General features: G+C 35.0%; 2 protein-coding genes across 10 annotated transcripts in view; both read right to left on the reverse strand.

Moving 5' to 3' along the window:
• The window catches only part of LOC135198703 (uncharacterized), a 990,834-nt gene that overhangs the window by 255,782 nt on the left and 717,552 nt on the right, over positions 1 to 17,500 (reverse strand). The window lies entirely within an intron of this gene.
• On the reverse strand, positions 2,118 to 9,363 carry LOC135198283 (uncharacterized). The gene is made up of 2 exons (XM_064225853.1): positions 9,297 to 9,363; positions 2,118 to 2,458 (listed from the first exon to the last, which is right to left on the reverse strand). The coding sequence occupies exons 1-2, from the start codon at positions 9,361 to 9,363 to the stop codon at positions 2,118 to 2,120; spliced, it is 408 nt and encodes a 135-aa protein (XP_064081923.1).

Below are 17,500 nucleotides of genomic sequence, written 5' to 3' on the forward strand. Positions count from 1 at the left end.
ATGTCAGCCATTTTTTTCAGCAATTTGGCTATCTCTTTAAGTCTTTGTGATTTTTTTGTGTGTGTGTCTGTCCAAAGTCTGCAGACCTTTCAGTATGCATAGTTTTATATTTTTTTGTTTGTACTTCAGAGAAGAAACAAATCGAGGGGTTATGTTTCAACATTTCTTTCTGCAGTTTGGCTACCTCTTCAAGAATGTGTGTGTGTGTGTGTTTCATTGTGTGTGCATGACTGTATACCTGTTAACATGCATAATTTGAAGCCCAGACAGAAGCACTCTCAAACACGTCCGTACGTACAAACCATGAAATGAGAGGCACTATAAACTGTCATCTCAACTGACTGTATACCTTTTAATATATATAATTTTAAGCCCAGACAAGCAGTACTTTTAAACAAACCCTTACGTCAAAAAACCATAAGCCTAGAAGCGCTATGTACTGTCATTTCATATGACAGTATATACATTTAAATATTTTCAATTTTAAGCGGAGAGAGGAGCACTCTTAAACAAATCCTCGCGTAAATACCGTGAACTTAGAGGCACTCCAAACTGTCATTTCAATTTTGCTTTTAATGGACTTCCCGATCAAGATAGTTCAGTGTTCGAGCAAATGGGGACACCGGGTACCTACTCGGTCTGTCAGGCAGTGAAATTGGTATTTTATCCGGGACTGGGCGCACATTGAGAGCGAGAGGATTTGAAGATTTGGGCATATCAAATGGGCATTCGATAGTGATTGAATGTGAAGGCTATCTATTTTCATCCCTCTTTTATTCGGGATATTAACAGATTGCGAAAATATTTTAGGACTTGATTTTTTTTCTAGTTTTTCTATTCATCTTCAGAGGTTTTTTTTTTTTTTCACCGATATTAAACTTTGCCTTACAAGTGGCAGGTAACAGATTGTATTTAAAATATTTTTCGTTTGTAGATATATTTTGTGAATCGGGAATTTGATTTAAACAACTCGTTTACGAAAACGATTTTAGCTTATATATATTATGATATATATATCCATATATATATATATATATGTGTGTGTGTATATATTATCAATATATAAATATTTATATATATATATATAGATATATATATATATATTATATAAAATTTATCGGTTTGACGAAAACGATTTTAACTTGAGCACTTACCGTGGTCAGCCTGAATAAACAGTAAGAAATTAAACACGTTCTTTTTAGTTGAAGAAAGAACTGATGTATGTATGTAGATGTATGTATGTATGTATGTATGTATATATATATATATATATATATATATATATATACACACACACACACACACACATTAACTTACATGTTACAGTGGAATTTGAGTCCATTTTTTAGTCAAGGTTGAAGTGATGGTACATCTATGCAAGTGAATAACTCAATCATTCTCTCTCTCAAAAAAAAAAAAAAATTAAAAAAAACTTCCCGTATAGATTCAGTGAAAAATTACGCGAAGTACAAGTTGTTTCATCAAATTCCCGATCCACAATAAATATATATATATATATATATATATATATATATATATATATATATCTATATGTATATATATATATGTATATATATATATATATAGATATATATATATATATATATATATATATATATATATATATATATCAAGTATAAAAGGCCTATCAAGCACTTGAGACATATTCTGTTTTAACAAAAGAATTTATTTACACGCACTAAACTATATATATATATATATATATATATATATATATATATATATATTAATATGTATGTATATATATATATATATATATAGGATATATATATATATATATATATTACTGTGTACTTTCTAACCAGTATTACAATTCATATTAAATCGATTTTTTGAGCTAGAAAGTAATATAAGAAAGGCGCACTCTTCTTGATTATCACTAGGGACAAATTTACATCCTTCTGATGTATGAATATTCCTGGAATACTTCCTTTACTCGCAAAGTTAACGATCCTGAAAAAAGGATGAACAGAGACCCTAGGAAAAAAGAGAATCCTGGCTGAGGGGATATCCTCCAAGCATTCGAGGACGATCCCCGCGTGGAACTTGAAAAGGCAGAGCTGAAGGATTTGGAGGATTTTAATTCTTGTAAGTTGTTAGAAGAGGAGAGATGAAGGACTCTCCTTCTCTTGAGATGACTTGGGATTCTCGCCGAAGAGGGGAAACTGTCGGGTTCCGGATGGCTTCCTAAGGGTAGGAGGAGGAGGAGGTGGAGGTGAAGAAGGAGGAAGAGGAGGAGGAGATGGGCGGGGAGGAAGAAATGGCGATGGGGGAGGAGGGAGAGAAGGAGATGGAGGAAGAGAAGGAGGAAGAGATGGATGGAGAGGAGGAGATGGAGGAGGGAGAGAAGGACAAGGAGATGGATGAGGATTAGGAAGAGCTGGAGGAGGTGGAGGAGGAAGAGATGGATGGGGATTAGGGATGGGAGGAGGAAGAGCTGGAGGAGCAGTAGGAGTAGGAAGACGAGGAGTAGAAGGAGGAGGGAGAGGTTGAATAGGACGAGTAGGAGGAGGATAAAAGGGGAAGAGGGGAAAGCAAACCAGAGGGATTCACTGCTAACCTCTCACCCCTCCCCTCCCCCCCCTCGGAATTCCCAACTCACTCTTCCCTCTTTCCCCCTCATCGATAAGGTCTCCCAGTCAGGGGTCATATGTCTGACCAGTCACCCTTGGTCATTCATCGCCTGTAGGAAGGGAGCGGGGGGGGGGGGGGGGGGGGGGGGGGGGGGGGGGGGTGAGGAGAGGGTGCCAATGGGCGTTAACGGAAGTTGTCATCCGTTCTCTCAGACTGTCTTTTGAGTAATCCATCGAATTCATGGTTATCTTCCATTTCTATTGCTCTTCGATTTATCTCGAACTTTATCATTTCTCTCTCTCTCTCTCTCTCATGACTTGTTTTCTTTCATTTGACCTTTAGACTTTTGATTTTGCTCATTGTTTTGCTTCTTTTGTATTTTATATTTTGTTTTAGACGAGAGACGAGAAATCAAAGGAAGAAATGGAGTGTTTTTTTGTGGAATGTTGCTTTCGCTTAACTTTCTGTTTTTTTTTTTTATGTTTTTTATAATTATAACGGTATGTTTATACTGCTAGTACGGAGAACTTTCATTTAAATGTATGCTTAAAAGCAGATTACTAATTCGTGAACAAATCTTATTTGCCTTTTGTCTTCTTCCAGTATGGTCGTAATTTCTTCATTATTATTTTAAATGTATGTTCATTCGGAAATTTTATTCGTTTCAAAAAACAAAAAACAAAAAATTCAATTTGCCGTAATTTATAATTCTGGCGGATTGCGTGTATAGGTTGGTTACATTTTACTTCGCTATGATTTTCAAGGTATGTTCATACGGAAATTATCAGTTTGCAAGACAAAAAATAAATAAATAAATAACTAAAAACGCTTTTAATTTGTCTTCAGTCTTACTCCCATATTGCCGTAATTTATAACCCGACGGATTGCGTGTTTGGGTTGGTTATATTTCACTTCGCTATTATTTTCAAGGTATGTTCATACGGAAATTATCAGTTTGTAAGACACACACACACACAAATAACTAAAAACGCTTTTAATTTGTCTTCAGTCTTACTCCCATATGGGCGTAATTTATAACCCCGACGGATTGCGTGTGTGGTTCCCCCCTTCGTAGGCCTAAAGGCTCGTTTCATTTGGCGTATTACCCAAATGGAAAACTCCTGTGCTGCCGTGGTCAACATTTTTTCGAATGTTAGTCGCTATCTGTTCGTTTTATCTTTGCAAGCTCTGGGTCTTTCGATCAATTTCATCTCGTACCGTTCCCGTTCGTTAATGGGACCCTACGATATCTTCGCGTACTTTGTGTTTATCCATCGCCGGATCTCATTTTTCTTGTGTTTATCTCAACGTGGGCAGATGCGACTCACTGTTTTTGGGGGTTAGTCATCTTTTGCTCTCTGTTGGTCAGTCATCTTTCTGTCTTGTCTTGAACCAGTGCTCTCTCTCTCTCTCTCTCTCTCTCTCTCTCTCTCTCTCTCTCTCTCTCTCTCTCTCTCTCTCTCCGCAGCGCTTATCTTCAACGATAAGTCGACCCTTGTCGACCTAATCTTTCCTGACCTACTGTGACGGATATGTATTTTTCTTGTACTCCGGGGGGAATTGGGGAAAAATAGCGCCCCCCCCCCTCTCTCTCTCTCTCTCTCTCTCTCTCTATTGTATATCTTGTCCCATTGTTTATATTTAAACTTTCAATAGTTGGTACTGGTTGCATTATGCATATGTTATGTATGCTGGTATGTTGGTGTATTATTATGATGATATGAATTATACCATAATAAATATAAATCAGAACTTGAAGAATTATGCCCTATTAAATGTAATTCGAATTATGCCTTATTAAATGTAATTCAGAACTTGAAGAATCAGGCCAATAATGTTACCAGTAATGAAAATAACGGTTATGGCAACAAAATCATTATACTCTTGGAGAAAGTTCACTGTTCGAAAAGCAGTTCAAAGAATTTTGTGAAAGAATAACGTCTGTTATCCTAGATTCAAGAGGAAAGATTATATAAACATATTCTGAAAATGGACGAGTCTTTGGATATCTGTTCGAACTACTAGAATGATTTTGGGGAGGGCCAGTCCGCCGCCTTTGAAAGTTGAGACACGAAGGCAAACTTCGAAGCGCCAGACTCACTCGAAGTTGAGGTATCCTGAGATCGCAGGGCGTATTTAAATTCGTCTCGGTATCCATTTCATATAATATGCTCGCTCTTTTTTTTTTATTTTTCACGAAAAGTTGGACGTGAGAGTTTTTATAAATTTTGTAAATCAAGAGTTTCTCTCTCTCTCTCTCTCTCTCTCTCTCTCTCTCTCTCTCTCTCTCTCTGCCTTGCAACGTAATTGTGTCTGAGAGTAACTTGTAAGTAATCCGAACTCTCTCTCTCTCTCTCTCTCTGCTTGCAACGTAATTGTGTGTCCTGAGAGTAACTTTGTAAGGTAATCCAAAGTCAGTCTATCTCTATCTCTCTCTCTCTCTCTCTCTATCTCTCTCTCTCTGCTTGCAAACGAAATTGTGTCAGAGTAAACTTTTGTAAAGTAATCCGAACTCTCTCTCTCTCTCTCTCTCTCTCTCTCTCTCTCTGCTTGCAACGTAATTGTATGTCTGAGAGTAACTTTGTAAGGTAATCCGAAGTCTCTCTCTCTCTCTCTCTCTCTCTCTCTCTCTCTCTCTCTCTCTCTTGCAAGAAAATTGTGTCAGAGTAACTTTGTAAGTAATCCGAACTCTCTCTCTCTCTCTCTCTCTGCTTGCAACGAAATTGTGTCAGAGAACTTTGTAAAGTAATCCGAACTCTCTCTCTCTCTCTCTAAAAATCTCTCTCTCTCTCTCTCTCTCTCTCTCTCTCTCTCTCTCTCTTTGCAACGTAATTGTGTGTCTGAGAGTAACTTTGTAAGGTAATCCGAACTCTCTCTCTCTCTCTCTCTCTCTCTCTCTCTCTCTCTCTGCTTGCAACGTAATTGTGTCAGAGTAACTTTGTAAAGTAATCCGAACTCTCTCTCTCTCTCTCTCTCTCTCTCTCTCTCTCTCTCTCTCTCTCTCTCTGCCTGCTTGCTGTGCAAGTGCGTGCATGCGTGCGTATATGTGTCTCATTTAACGGAGACTCTGTAAGACAATGTGCGCGCACCTAAGAGCTGTCTTTGCAGCTCAGATGATATTATCCTTTTTTGCATAAAATATGCATTAGCCGCTTTCTTCTCATCAACCTCCTTCGTTATGCACAAAGGATCGTATCTCAGCTGCTTAAAGTTTTAGGTCAGAAAATTCCAAATGAAATAATCCTCTCTTTTTGAGTGGAGGGCCTGGAGGAGTGGGGGTGGGGGAGGGGGAGGGGGATTGCGGGTAGTGGAGGGTGAGGCAGCTTTAAAATGGCGAAGGTGAATTTTTTTTTCTTAGGGGATTGTGGGGGTGGGGTTGGGGGGGGGGACACGGGAAGAGGGTTGGTCTGTGTATCTATGCATTTCATCTTTATCTCAGCGTGTTTCGATTTTAGTGGGATATATAAAGGTATGTCTTTATATCCTTTATTATGTTATATTTCTCCGTGTGGGTTATAGCTTGCGTCATTAGCAGAAGCTATATTAGACAGAGGTTTGCCTTTTTAAAATTCTTAGTCTTTCCCAATTTTTTTCATTATGACAACAATGATAAGCGCTGTCTTCATGTAACGTTCTTTTGTCGAAACGGCAAAGATGAGCGAAAGAAGCTGTGAGGTGAACGAAGCACTCTGGGAAAACCTCGTGTTTCGAAACACTGTATATCATTTTAAACGCGGAAAAAGAAATCCATTTTTTTTTCTTCCGGAAAATAAAAGTAAATGTTTATTCTTCGGTAATGCGAAAGAATAATAAAAAAAGCAAATTATAATGGGGTGGAGCAGAGCAGTTTGGGAATGAACCTTCTGAGAGATATTTTTCAAAACTTTCCCAGGCGGAAAAGTCATGTATTTTGGTGCAAGATCAGAAAAAGTGAAGACATGATTACCTGTCGTCGTGTTCATGGATTATTCTTTTTCATGAGTCTACATGCAAAGTGTTTCTCAAGAAATAATTTTATATTGGCATCACAATATATATATTTATATATATATATATATATATATATATATATATATATATATATATATATATAAATTTGCGTATGTTTGTGTGTGTGTGTATTATATACATACATATTATACAGTATGTTAAATTGTACAATTGTTTATTCGTAAAACTTTGGTGTTTCCATGATTAGAATAATCGTGTGTGTATAGTATATATATATATATATATATATATATATATATATATATATACATATATATATATATATACATACATACATTATACAGTACAGTTAAATTGCACAATTATCTATTCGTAATCCCTTGGATTTTCCATGGTTAGAAAAATTGTGTTATATAATATATATAGATATATATATATATATATATATATATATATATATATATATATATATATGTGTGTGTGTGTGTGTGTGTGTGTGTGTGTGTATACACAATTATTCCAACCATGGAAACTCCAAGGGATTACGAATAAATAATTGTGCAATTTAACTGTACTGTATTCACAGATGCCTTGAATGTCAAACTGAACTCACTCCCAATCGGATGCACTGTCAATGAAACAAATATAAACAACCTCTGTTACGCCGATGATATGGTTCTGATTTCCCCATCAGTGCATGGCCTCCAACGACTCATCGACACTTGCCGCCAATATGCAGAGGAATTTGATATAATCTACAACGAAACCAAGACCCAGTGCATGTCGCTGCTCCCGAGATCGCTAAGCATATTGCAGAACCACAAATTTTTCCTCGGAAACCATCGGCTGGAATTTGTGAGGCGAATTTCCGTATTTGGGTCCATTATTACCGACGACCTAAAAGATACGGCAGACCTTGAAACACAGGCGTCGTAAACTATGCAACTGGCAACATGATTGCAAGGAGGTTTTGCCTTCTGTCCCACCGAGACGTGAAACTGCTGCTCTTTCCGCTCGTACTGCTACAGTATCTATGGGTGCCCTCTGGACGAACTATACCCGAGAGACCATGAGACGTACCACTGTTGTGCACAATGACATTCTGAGACGCCCTCACAAACACTCCACGCTACCACTCCGCACACAGATGTTCTTAGAAAACCACCTGACATTTAAAAATCATTGTAAGGCGAACATGTCCAGCCTGGTAAACCCGAGTGAGAAACAGCGGCAACTCGCTCATACAAAAGCATCCTAAGGAGTGAAGCAAGAGAAGATCTAAATTGTGGGAAAGATGGGAAAAATGAAGCCTTTGTCCCCTAAAGGACTTAATCTCTGTATAGCAAAAGTCATCTGCAGATTTTTGTCATTATATATTTATTGCTGATATTTTATTTTTTTCATTTTTCTGTGATTACTATCAAATTAAAGTTTTTTTTTTATATACATTCAATTTAGTAATTTAGCCCTCTGGGACCTGACTACTGTAACCACCCAAGGTCTCTAGTTTTGAAATTTAAGTTATATAATCTGTGCACCAACTTAAATAACTCTCAATGCATTTTTTTTTCCTCACCAATATTGTTCTATTACCAGTTATGATTACTATCTTTTATGCTACTCAGCTATTTTGTGGATAAGTGCCGATTCCTCATTTTTCCTATCATCTAGATTGTGTAAGTTACTGGGGAGTATTTGTATATTCATTGTATATGGCCCTGACTGAAATAAACATTTATTATATTATTATAATGTGTATGTATATATAAATATATATATATATATATATATATATATATATGATATATTATAATATATATATACCACACACAATTATTCTAACCATGGAAACACCAAAGTTTTACGAATATATATATATATATATATATAATATATATATATATTATATATATATCTATATATATATATATTATATATATATATATATATATATATATAGATTGTGTGTATATAGATATACATACATCCATGCACAGAATTATTTCTACCATCTAATACGTGTTTTGTTTTTTCCACAATAAAAACAGACGGTAACTTTTCTATCTCGCCTTCGGTAGCCTTTCCGTCTATATGTCATCCCATATACGTAAGTTCCAGCCTCCTCGTCTTGTCTCCCGTTAACATCTGTAACAGCGTCCAGATGTTCGTACGGCGATGTTCAGCGCTAACGGCGTTGTGGAACGGAACAAATAAAGTTAATGGCCTGTGTTGTTGAAGACTTATTTCTCTCTCAAAAAAAGAGAAAAAACTGGCCTGGTTATTCGGTTTTATTGTGCTTACTCGTATAGTAACTTATTTCTGTCCGTCAGTTTGTTTCTTATTTGGAGAGCGTTGCTTTGTATTGTACGATCGATAAGTCGTTATTTTTTTTCATTTTCTTCCAATTTGGTTATTATTGGATCTACACCTTTTTTCCTTCTTTTATTAAAAACTGTTTCTTTTGCTTATTTTTGTACTTATGTCTGTATCAGTCTGTTTCTTATTTGGATGTTATATAATCTGGAAGTCGTTATGTAATTTTTTTTAATTCCCTACAATTTGGTTTTGGTTTTACTATTGCACTCACTTTTTTTTCTCCTCGTTTTTTATGTATCTGTCGTTTTAGTGTTTTAAAATAATTTTTTTGGAAATTTAATCCTTTGGGAATTGAATTGTATGGTATTTGTATGTACATACTATATATTTACATTGATAGATAGATAGATAGATAGATGCATTGATAGACTGACAGACTGACTGATTGACAGTGAGAGAGATGAAGATGAAGCTGAACTGTTTCCCAAACTTGACCAACATTCTGAGAGTAACTTTACAAAGTCATCTCCTCTCTCTCTCTCTCTCTCTCTCTCTCTCTCTCTCTCCATAAGGAAGTGAATCACTTCCCCGTCGGTCATAATCGGAAAGAGGGACTTTTACTGTTGCTGAGTCTCGGACTTTTCCGTGTCATTATTCTTCCCTCGGATGCCGTACTACTGCTGCTGCTGCCGACGACTCATTCGCTAATAGCGTCCATTCTCCGTCCCCCGCTTCGTACTTAAAAGATGCCGGGACCGAGACGAGAGAGGATGACTCGAAGATTTCCGTACCTTTCTCCTCCTTTCTCCTCCTCCTTTCTCCTCCTCCTTTCTCTTCATTGTTGGGGAGATTTATTAGTGTCTGGATATCGGGAGATATTTCCTTCGTTTTACGTATTGTTTGTTGTTTATTGTTTATACTGTGCAGATATAAAAAAAAAAGCTGTTTGTTTTTATTGTTTTTTTTAGATGCCCATTAGTTTCTCTCTCTCTCTCTCTATATATATATATATATATATTTATATATATATAAATATATATATATATATATATATATAAATATATATATATATGTATCCTTAAAAAATCACAGTAGATGCTACGTGACTTCATTAAATAAGCGAATACCACAAGAAAATGATAGTCAGAAATCCAAGCGCTTTCGTCTTTACTCAGACATACAATTGAGAGAAAGGTCTCTCAAGAGTACCAGATGGTTTTTTAATTGTCAAAAGGGTAAAATTAAGAGATAATCCAGGATTATCGGTATTATTTTGACTTGATAAAACAAGATTGCAATGATATTCCTTTAAAACTGTGTCATTACGTGGGGGATTAAGGCCTCTTGCTTGACTCCAGTTAATAGGATGATCTAATCTCTCATATGTACGAATAATGCTTTCGATTATTTGCCCAGTTCTCACAGAATATTGGTGCTGTTTGAGACTTTGTGAAAGAGATTTACCGTCTATCCGTAATAGACTTTATCACGCTTTTTTTGCAAGGAATTTCATATATGCAGCTGGAAGATCTTAGGAGAATTTTTTGATTGCTAAACTCTTTGACATTAATATTACGAAACAACATTGTATGTTAAAAGCTTTCAAATTCTAGGAATATCTAAAAACCTTTCATCATAGGGTATTTTTAGAATGTTATGCTTACTAAATTCAAGTTTGTCATTAGTTGCATATCCGATAAATCCTGGATTATCTCTTTTAATTTTTTACCCTTTTGAGAATTAACCATCTGGTATCTGATCTTGTTGTGTAAACCTGAGACTTTTCTCTCCAATTGTATTTTCAATCGCACCTGAGTAAAGAGGAAAGCGCTTGGATTTCTGACTATCATTTTTCCTGTGGTATTCGCTTATATATATATATATATATATATATATATATATATATATATATATATATTTATATATATATATGTGTGTGTGTGTAAATTTAAAATTATATATATTATATATATATATATATATATATATATATATATATACACCATATATATATACTTACATATATATATTATATATTATATATATATATATATATATATACACATACTTATATGCATATATATTTACATATGTATAATTATTATGAATTACCCTATGATTATGAAAGCATTATCAGTATTTTGGGAACAATCAGCTTTGCTTTTGTTTCAATAGCCATTCGCTTGCTTCGATATTTCAATTACATATACCTTGAATTCTTTACCTTCTACTGTTTATAGTTCAGTTTTCACCACGATATTCTTGGTGTGTTATGAGAAAAATAGAAAAGACAATCTACGATGCCTGATTATTTAATTTTTTCTTTTTAATTTTTTCATTCTAAGTGATTATTATGAATATTGCCCTTCCTCTATTTTCAAATGTAAGTGTTGGTTTTCTGCCTTATATGACTGTCAGTGTTAAAACTCCTTATTACTTTTAATTGTCTTTATTATTTCAGCTCTGCTCATTCCGTTCTTGGGACACATAACAATTTCTTTTGCATAATAATTATGGTTATAGTTATGGTGATGTATGTTTATATATTTAGTTAACTCTATGTATGCCATCTTTTATCTTATATTGCTGGTTCATTAACGTCTTATTACTTTTAGTTGTCTTTATTATTTTATCTCGGGTCACTCTGTTCTTGGGCAATATATTGGTGTATTTTGCATAATAATTCTGGTTGTCATTATTGTTATATATTTTTTTCATATTTAGTTATCTCTATGTTTGCCCCATGTATTACTGGTGCTTTAATTTCGTTTGATTTTGTTTTGTACTGATACATTTCTCTTACAGTTTTATATTGTATTCTTCAGATTTTTCTTTGTTTCTCATAGTCAATCAACAATATAGCAGCTATATTAACGGCATCTAGCACATAAAGGATTACATTAATGGGACTTAGCTGTGAAAGACATTTAAACCCTAAGTTACCTAGTGAGAATCCACGTGACCTGAACTCCATACCTAACACTTTTCCCTTTTTTTATTGGCGTGGTAAATCACGTGAGATTTTATGGCTGACGTGCCAATACCTTCTTGAACCTTCTACAAACACGCTGCGAAATGTATGACTCGCGTATATTTGAATCTTCTCCACTTCGTTCTGCTTCTTGGAATTCCGCTATAAGCCATTTTTGGCTTCGCTGGAAGTCTGGAAATCGGCGAGAGTATCATACGTCAACAAACTCGACTTTTGGATTCCGTTAAACGTCTGGTGGTTTTTTTTTTTTTTTTATTTCCTCCGTTTTCTTTTTGTTTGGTTGTTTGGTTTTCCATTCCGTTTTCTTTTCATTTTCCCCTCAGTTTAGTTTGTGTTTTCCATTCCGGTTCTTCTTTTTCCTTCCTTTTCAGTTTTCCCCACCGATATCTGTTTGTTTCCTCTCCGTTTTATTTGTGTTTTCCTTCGTTTTTTGTTTCCATCTGTTTTCTTGTTTTCTCCTTCGTTTTCTTTTTGTTTCCCTTCGTTTTTTCCTATGTTTTATTTTTGTTTCCCTTCGTTTTTTTTTTCCCCTCCGTTTTCTTTTTGTTTCCCCTGCATCTTCGTTTTGTTTTTCCCTCCGTTTTCGCTTTGATTTCTTCTTGTTTTCCCAATGGTTTTCTTTTTGTTTTCTTTTGCCTTTTCTGTTTGTTTCCCCTCCGTTCCCTTTTTCTTCGTCTTCTTCTATCTGTCACTAGCGATAAGATGACTGACAAGAAGGTGTGGTTTGGTAATTAACATTGGCTGTTATCTTTAATTTGGGCCCTTGTATGAAGCAGTGAATTAACTGTGCATTTCCTTCTCTCTCTCTCTCTCTCTCTCTCTCTCTTCTCTCTCTCTCTCTCTCTGTGCGTCTGTGTGTTTAAACAAATATAATATTCATTCGTCCACCGTTGAAGACACATACACGGAAGAATATAATTATGTATTTGTATATATATTTTATATATATGTATTATATATATAATATATATATAAGATATATATATATATATATATAGTATATATATATGTATGTATGCATGTATGTATGTATATAGTATATCGTTAGGATTACATGCACATCTTTTAGCCAGGCTATTTCACCTCATTTTCAAAAGCCAAATGAGGAAGAGGAAGACTTCTCGGGAAGACACGAAATGAAAGATGGAGGTAGAGATAAAGAAAAGACACGAGGAGGAAATGGAAGTCCAGAGTCCCTCCAAACGCCTCCTTTCAAAGGGGATTCACCACCATCACCACCACCACTATCACCACCACTATCACCATCGCCACTGGTGGGGGCTTATTAAAACTTTCAGTATATCAAACACGAGAGCAGGATAACTATCGGACGGATGATTAAAACTTTTTAGTGTAGAATAATCATGATGACGACGAAGCGGCGCAAATAATTTAAAAACAGCCGTCCGACAGATCATAACAGCCGCGGCTGTGTGACGTTTCCCTTCAGCTAAATCTATGAGACTCGAACAATAAAAAAAATAAAAAGATCTCTGATGTTTCCCTTCAGCTAAATCTATGAAACGTAAAAAAAAATCTCTGATGTTTCACACCAGCGAAATCTATGAAACTCGAAAAAAAAAATAAATAAATAAAAGATCTCTGATGTTTCCCTTCAGGTAAATCTATGAGACTCGAAAAATATCAATAATAAAGAAAAGATCTCTGATGTTTCCCTTCAGGTAAATCTATGAGAGTCTAAAATTAACAAAAAAGTTCTTACGTTTCCCTTCAGCTAAATAAAACTGTGACGTTTCCCTTCAGCTAAATATTTGAGACCATAAAAATACTCTTTGACGTTTCACTTCAGCTAAATCTGTGAGACCTTAAAAAACTGACGTTTCCCTTCAGCTAAATCTGTGCAGCCCCCCCCCCCCCCCAAAAAAAAAAAAAAAAAAAAAAAAAAAAAAAAAAACTGACATTTATTTCCCTTCGACTAATTCTCTGAGGCCCTTCAAAAACTCTGATATTTCCCTTCAGCTAAATCTATATGACCCTAAAATAAACTGACGTTTCCCTTCAGGGCTTAGCATCTATCTAAATCTGCGAGACCGTAAATAAATGAATAAATTAAAGCTTCCGGTGGAAAATCTTTCTATCTGAAAGAACAAAACAACACGAATTATGATCCACCAGCAGGTAATTACTCCACCACGTTGTTTATACATCGGCAACATTTTAATGAGGACGCCACATCGGTTTGAAAGCACCAGCCAATTAAAAAAAAACTGATAAAACCCTTGCTGATAAAAATAACCTTGAATACGAATGATTGTCGCCATAAATTTAGGCAAAAGCGATAATGGCATACGAATTAACGCGGCAAACGATTAACGCTTTGTGCAACGGTTAATAACTCCTCCGTTTTTTCTTGACTATTTTCACGAGCGTTTTCCGAGGACTAACTGTGACGGGTTTTTATATTACGTTTCAAAAGTTAGCCTTCATTAATCAGTTTTCTTTTGTAGTTCAAAGGGAATTAACTCTGATCTGATCATTCGCGTTCGTGGCCGCGAGTTCGATTATCGGGCATTCCACTGAGGGGTGAGAGATGTGTATTTCTGGTGATAGAAGTTCACTCTCGACGTGGTTCGGAAGTCACGTAAAGCCGTTGGTCCCGTTGCTGAATCACTACTGGTTCCACGCAACGTAAAAACACCATACAAACAAACAATCGTTTTTGTACGTTATTCCGTTTTTTTATTACCGATCTCCGTTCCAAGTTTCTTTTGATTTTAATGTTTCATCCTCAGATGATAATTCAGAAATTGAGTGAATTTCTTAAGTTCTCATCCAGAGGTAACACACACACACACTATATATATATATATATATATATATATATATATATATATATATTATATATATGTATATATATATATATATATATATATATATATATATATATATATATATCAAATTCTTCATTCTCTTTTCTTTGCCATTTTTTTTTTGTGGAGGAATTTTACAAAGAAATACACCTGAATGCATGGGCAATCAACACTCACGCGTACGCACATATACACACGTGTATATATGTATTATATATATATATATATATATATATATATATACGTATGTGTGTGTGTGTTTGTATTTACATTTTTGCATGCATTTGCATGTAGCGAAAGACATATGTATGTATATCAAATTTGTTTATACTGTGAGAGAGAGAGAGAGAGAGAGAGAGAGAGAGAGAGAGAGAGAGAGAGAGAGAGAGAGAGAGAGTGGCGTTAAAGCCGAGGAATCACTTGCAATTGTTATAGAGGAAACTGCTCTATTAGTGATTAATATAAGAGGTATCATGTCAACAGGAAATAATGCATAGTTAATTCATTGGTTCATGTAATGACCTAAATTGAAGTTAACAACTCATGGTACTGAATAAAGCCACACCATCGAAAAAAATAGAATGCCAAAATATATTAAAATGCAACAGAAACTATAGTGAATATATTCATACGAAAATAATTTACACCTGTCTTACCGATCACCTCGTCTCATCGTTGCAAGTGACGGCAAGAAGAATTAAGATGGAAAAGAAAATCAAAGGAAGAAAGAAAGAAAAAAAAAGAAACCAAACATTTAACGGAATCCAAAAGTCGAGTTTGTTGATGCGTGATACACTCGCAGACTTCCAGCCAAGCCAAAAATGGCTTATAGTGGAATTTCAAGAAGAGGAGATTTAAATATACGCTAAAATACATCTCCCCGGTTGACACAGCAGCCATAAAATCTACCATGATTTAATACGTAACAAAATAAGTAAAAAATGCTTCTGTGCATCGTATAATCAAGGCCACCGAAAGTAGATCTATCTTTCGGTGGTCTAGCCTATATCGTTGCTAGACGCACGATTATGGCTAACTTTAACCTTAAATCAAGTAAAAGGTAATGAGGCTAGAGGGCTGCAATTTGGTATGCTTGATGACTGGAGGGTGGATGATCTACATGCTAATTTGCAGCCCCCTAGCCTCAGTAGTTTTTAAGTTCTGAGGGCAGAGAGAAGGAAGTGCGGACGGATAGACATAGCCGGCACACTAGTTTTCTTTTCAGAAAACTAAAAAGGGGAAAGTGTTAGGTATGGATTTTGCATGTACACATATCATACATACATACATATATGTGTGTGGTTGAGTAAGTATTTTTATATATTATATATATATATATATATATATATATATATATATATATATATATATATATATACATGTTAAAGAAGATCAAGGGCAGGAACACAAGAGATTCACATTATCCTTTAATCCTACGTTTCGTGACAACATCGCCACATCTTCAGGGATTTTTCTACTACAAATAAAGTATAAAATGTTAACATAAAATAAGAGCTGATCACAAGATCCAATAGTTGAAAAGTAAAAACAGTTTAATGGTAAAATTACACTATCATACTTAAATTACATGCACACTTGATTAAAACAGACCAGAAATACCAAACAACTTACAAATGACGAGAAGAATATTTAAAAATTAAAGCTAAATTACACAAAGAATAAAAGTAATAACAAATATCATAAAAGTAAAAGTCATATATTCACAAAACCACAGCCAAAACAGCTCACACTTAACCAACCTTTCAGCATCAAAAGATAAAAACACACTAAAAGTAACAACGTCAAGAGGCACAAGGAATGATAGAATAATTAGGCTAAAAACAATGGGACAGCAGAGGAATGGTGTTTAAAGTTGGAACTCGTAGTTTGATGTTCAGAGTTTCCAAAATCAACAGTTCGTGGGTTCCCTTGTTTGGCCAATAATTTTAAAGTCTTCGTAATTGACTGTGGCTTTACATTTAAAAGTATGCTTCCCTTATATAAGATGTTTCAGGGTTAGATAATTTACACCCAGTTCTGTAACTAACGCCCCGATGGGAATCGGCCCTGACCCTGAGAAAGACGTCGGGGCCGATTCCCCATCGGGCGTTAGTTACAGACTGGGTGTAAATTATCTAACCCTGAAACATCTTATATAAGGAAGCATACTTTTAAATGTAAAGCCACAGTCAATTACGAAGACTTTAAAATTATTGGCCAAACAAGGGAACCCAACGAACTGTTGATTTTGGAAACTCTGAACATCAAACTACGAGTTCCAACTTTAAACAACCATTCCTCTGCTGTCCCATTGTTTTTAGCCTAATTATTCTGTCATTCCTTGTGCCTCTTGACGTTGTTTACTTTAGTGTGTTTTTTTTATCTTTGATGCTGAAAGGTTGGTTAAGTGTTGAGCTGTTTTTGGCTGTGGTTTTTGTGAATATATGACTTTTACTTTTTATGATATTTTGTTATATTACTTTTATCTTTGTGTAATTTAGCTTTAATTTTTAAATATTCTTCTCGTCATTTGTAAGTTGTTTGGTATTTCTGGTCTGTTTTAATCAAGTGTGCATGTAATTTAAGTATGATAGTTGTAATTTTACATTAAACTGTTTTTTACTTTTCAACTATTGGATCTTGTGATCAGCTCTTATTTTATGTTAACATTTTATACTTTATTTTGTAGAAAAATCCCTGAAGATGTGGCGATGTTGTCACGAAACGTAGGATTAAAGGATAATGTGAATCTCTTCGTGTTCCTGCCCTTGATCTTCTTTAACATGTGAATAAACGCCCTGTACGTCTGGACTGT

Source organism: Macrobrachium nipponense, chromosome 22 (assembly GCF_015104395.2).
Source record: "Macrobrachium nipponense isolate FS-2020 chromosome 22, ASM1510439v2, whole genome shotgun sequence".
NCBI lineage: Eukaryota > Metazoa > Arthropoda > Malacostraca > Decapoda > Palaemonidae > Macrobrachium > Macrobrachium nipponense.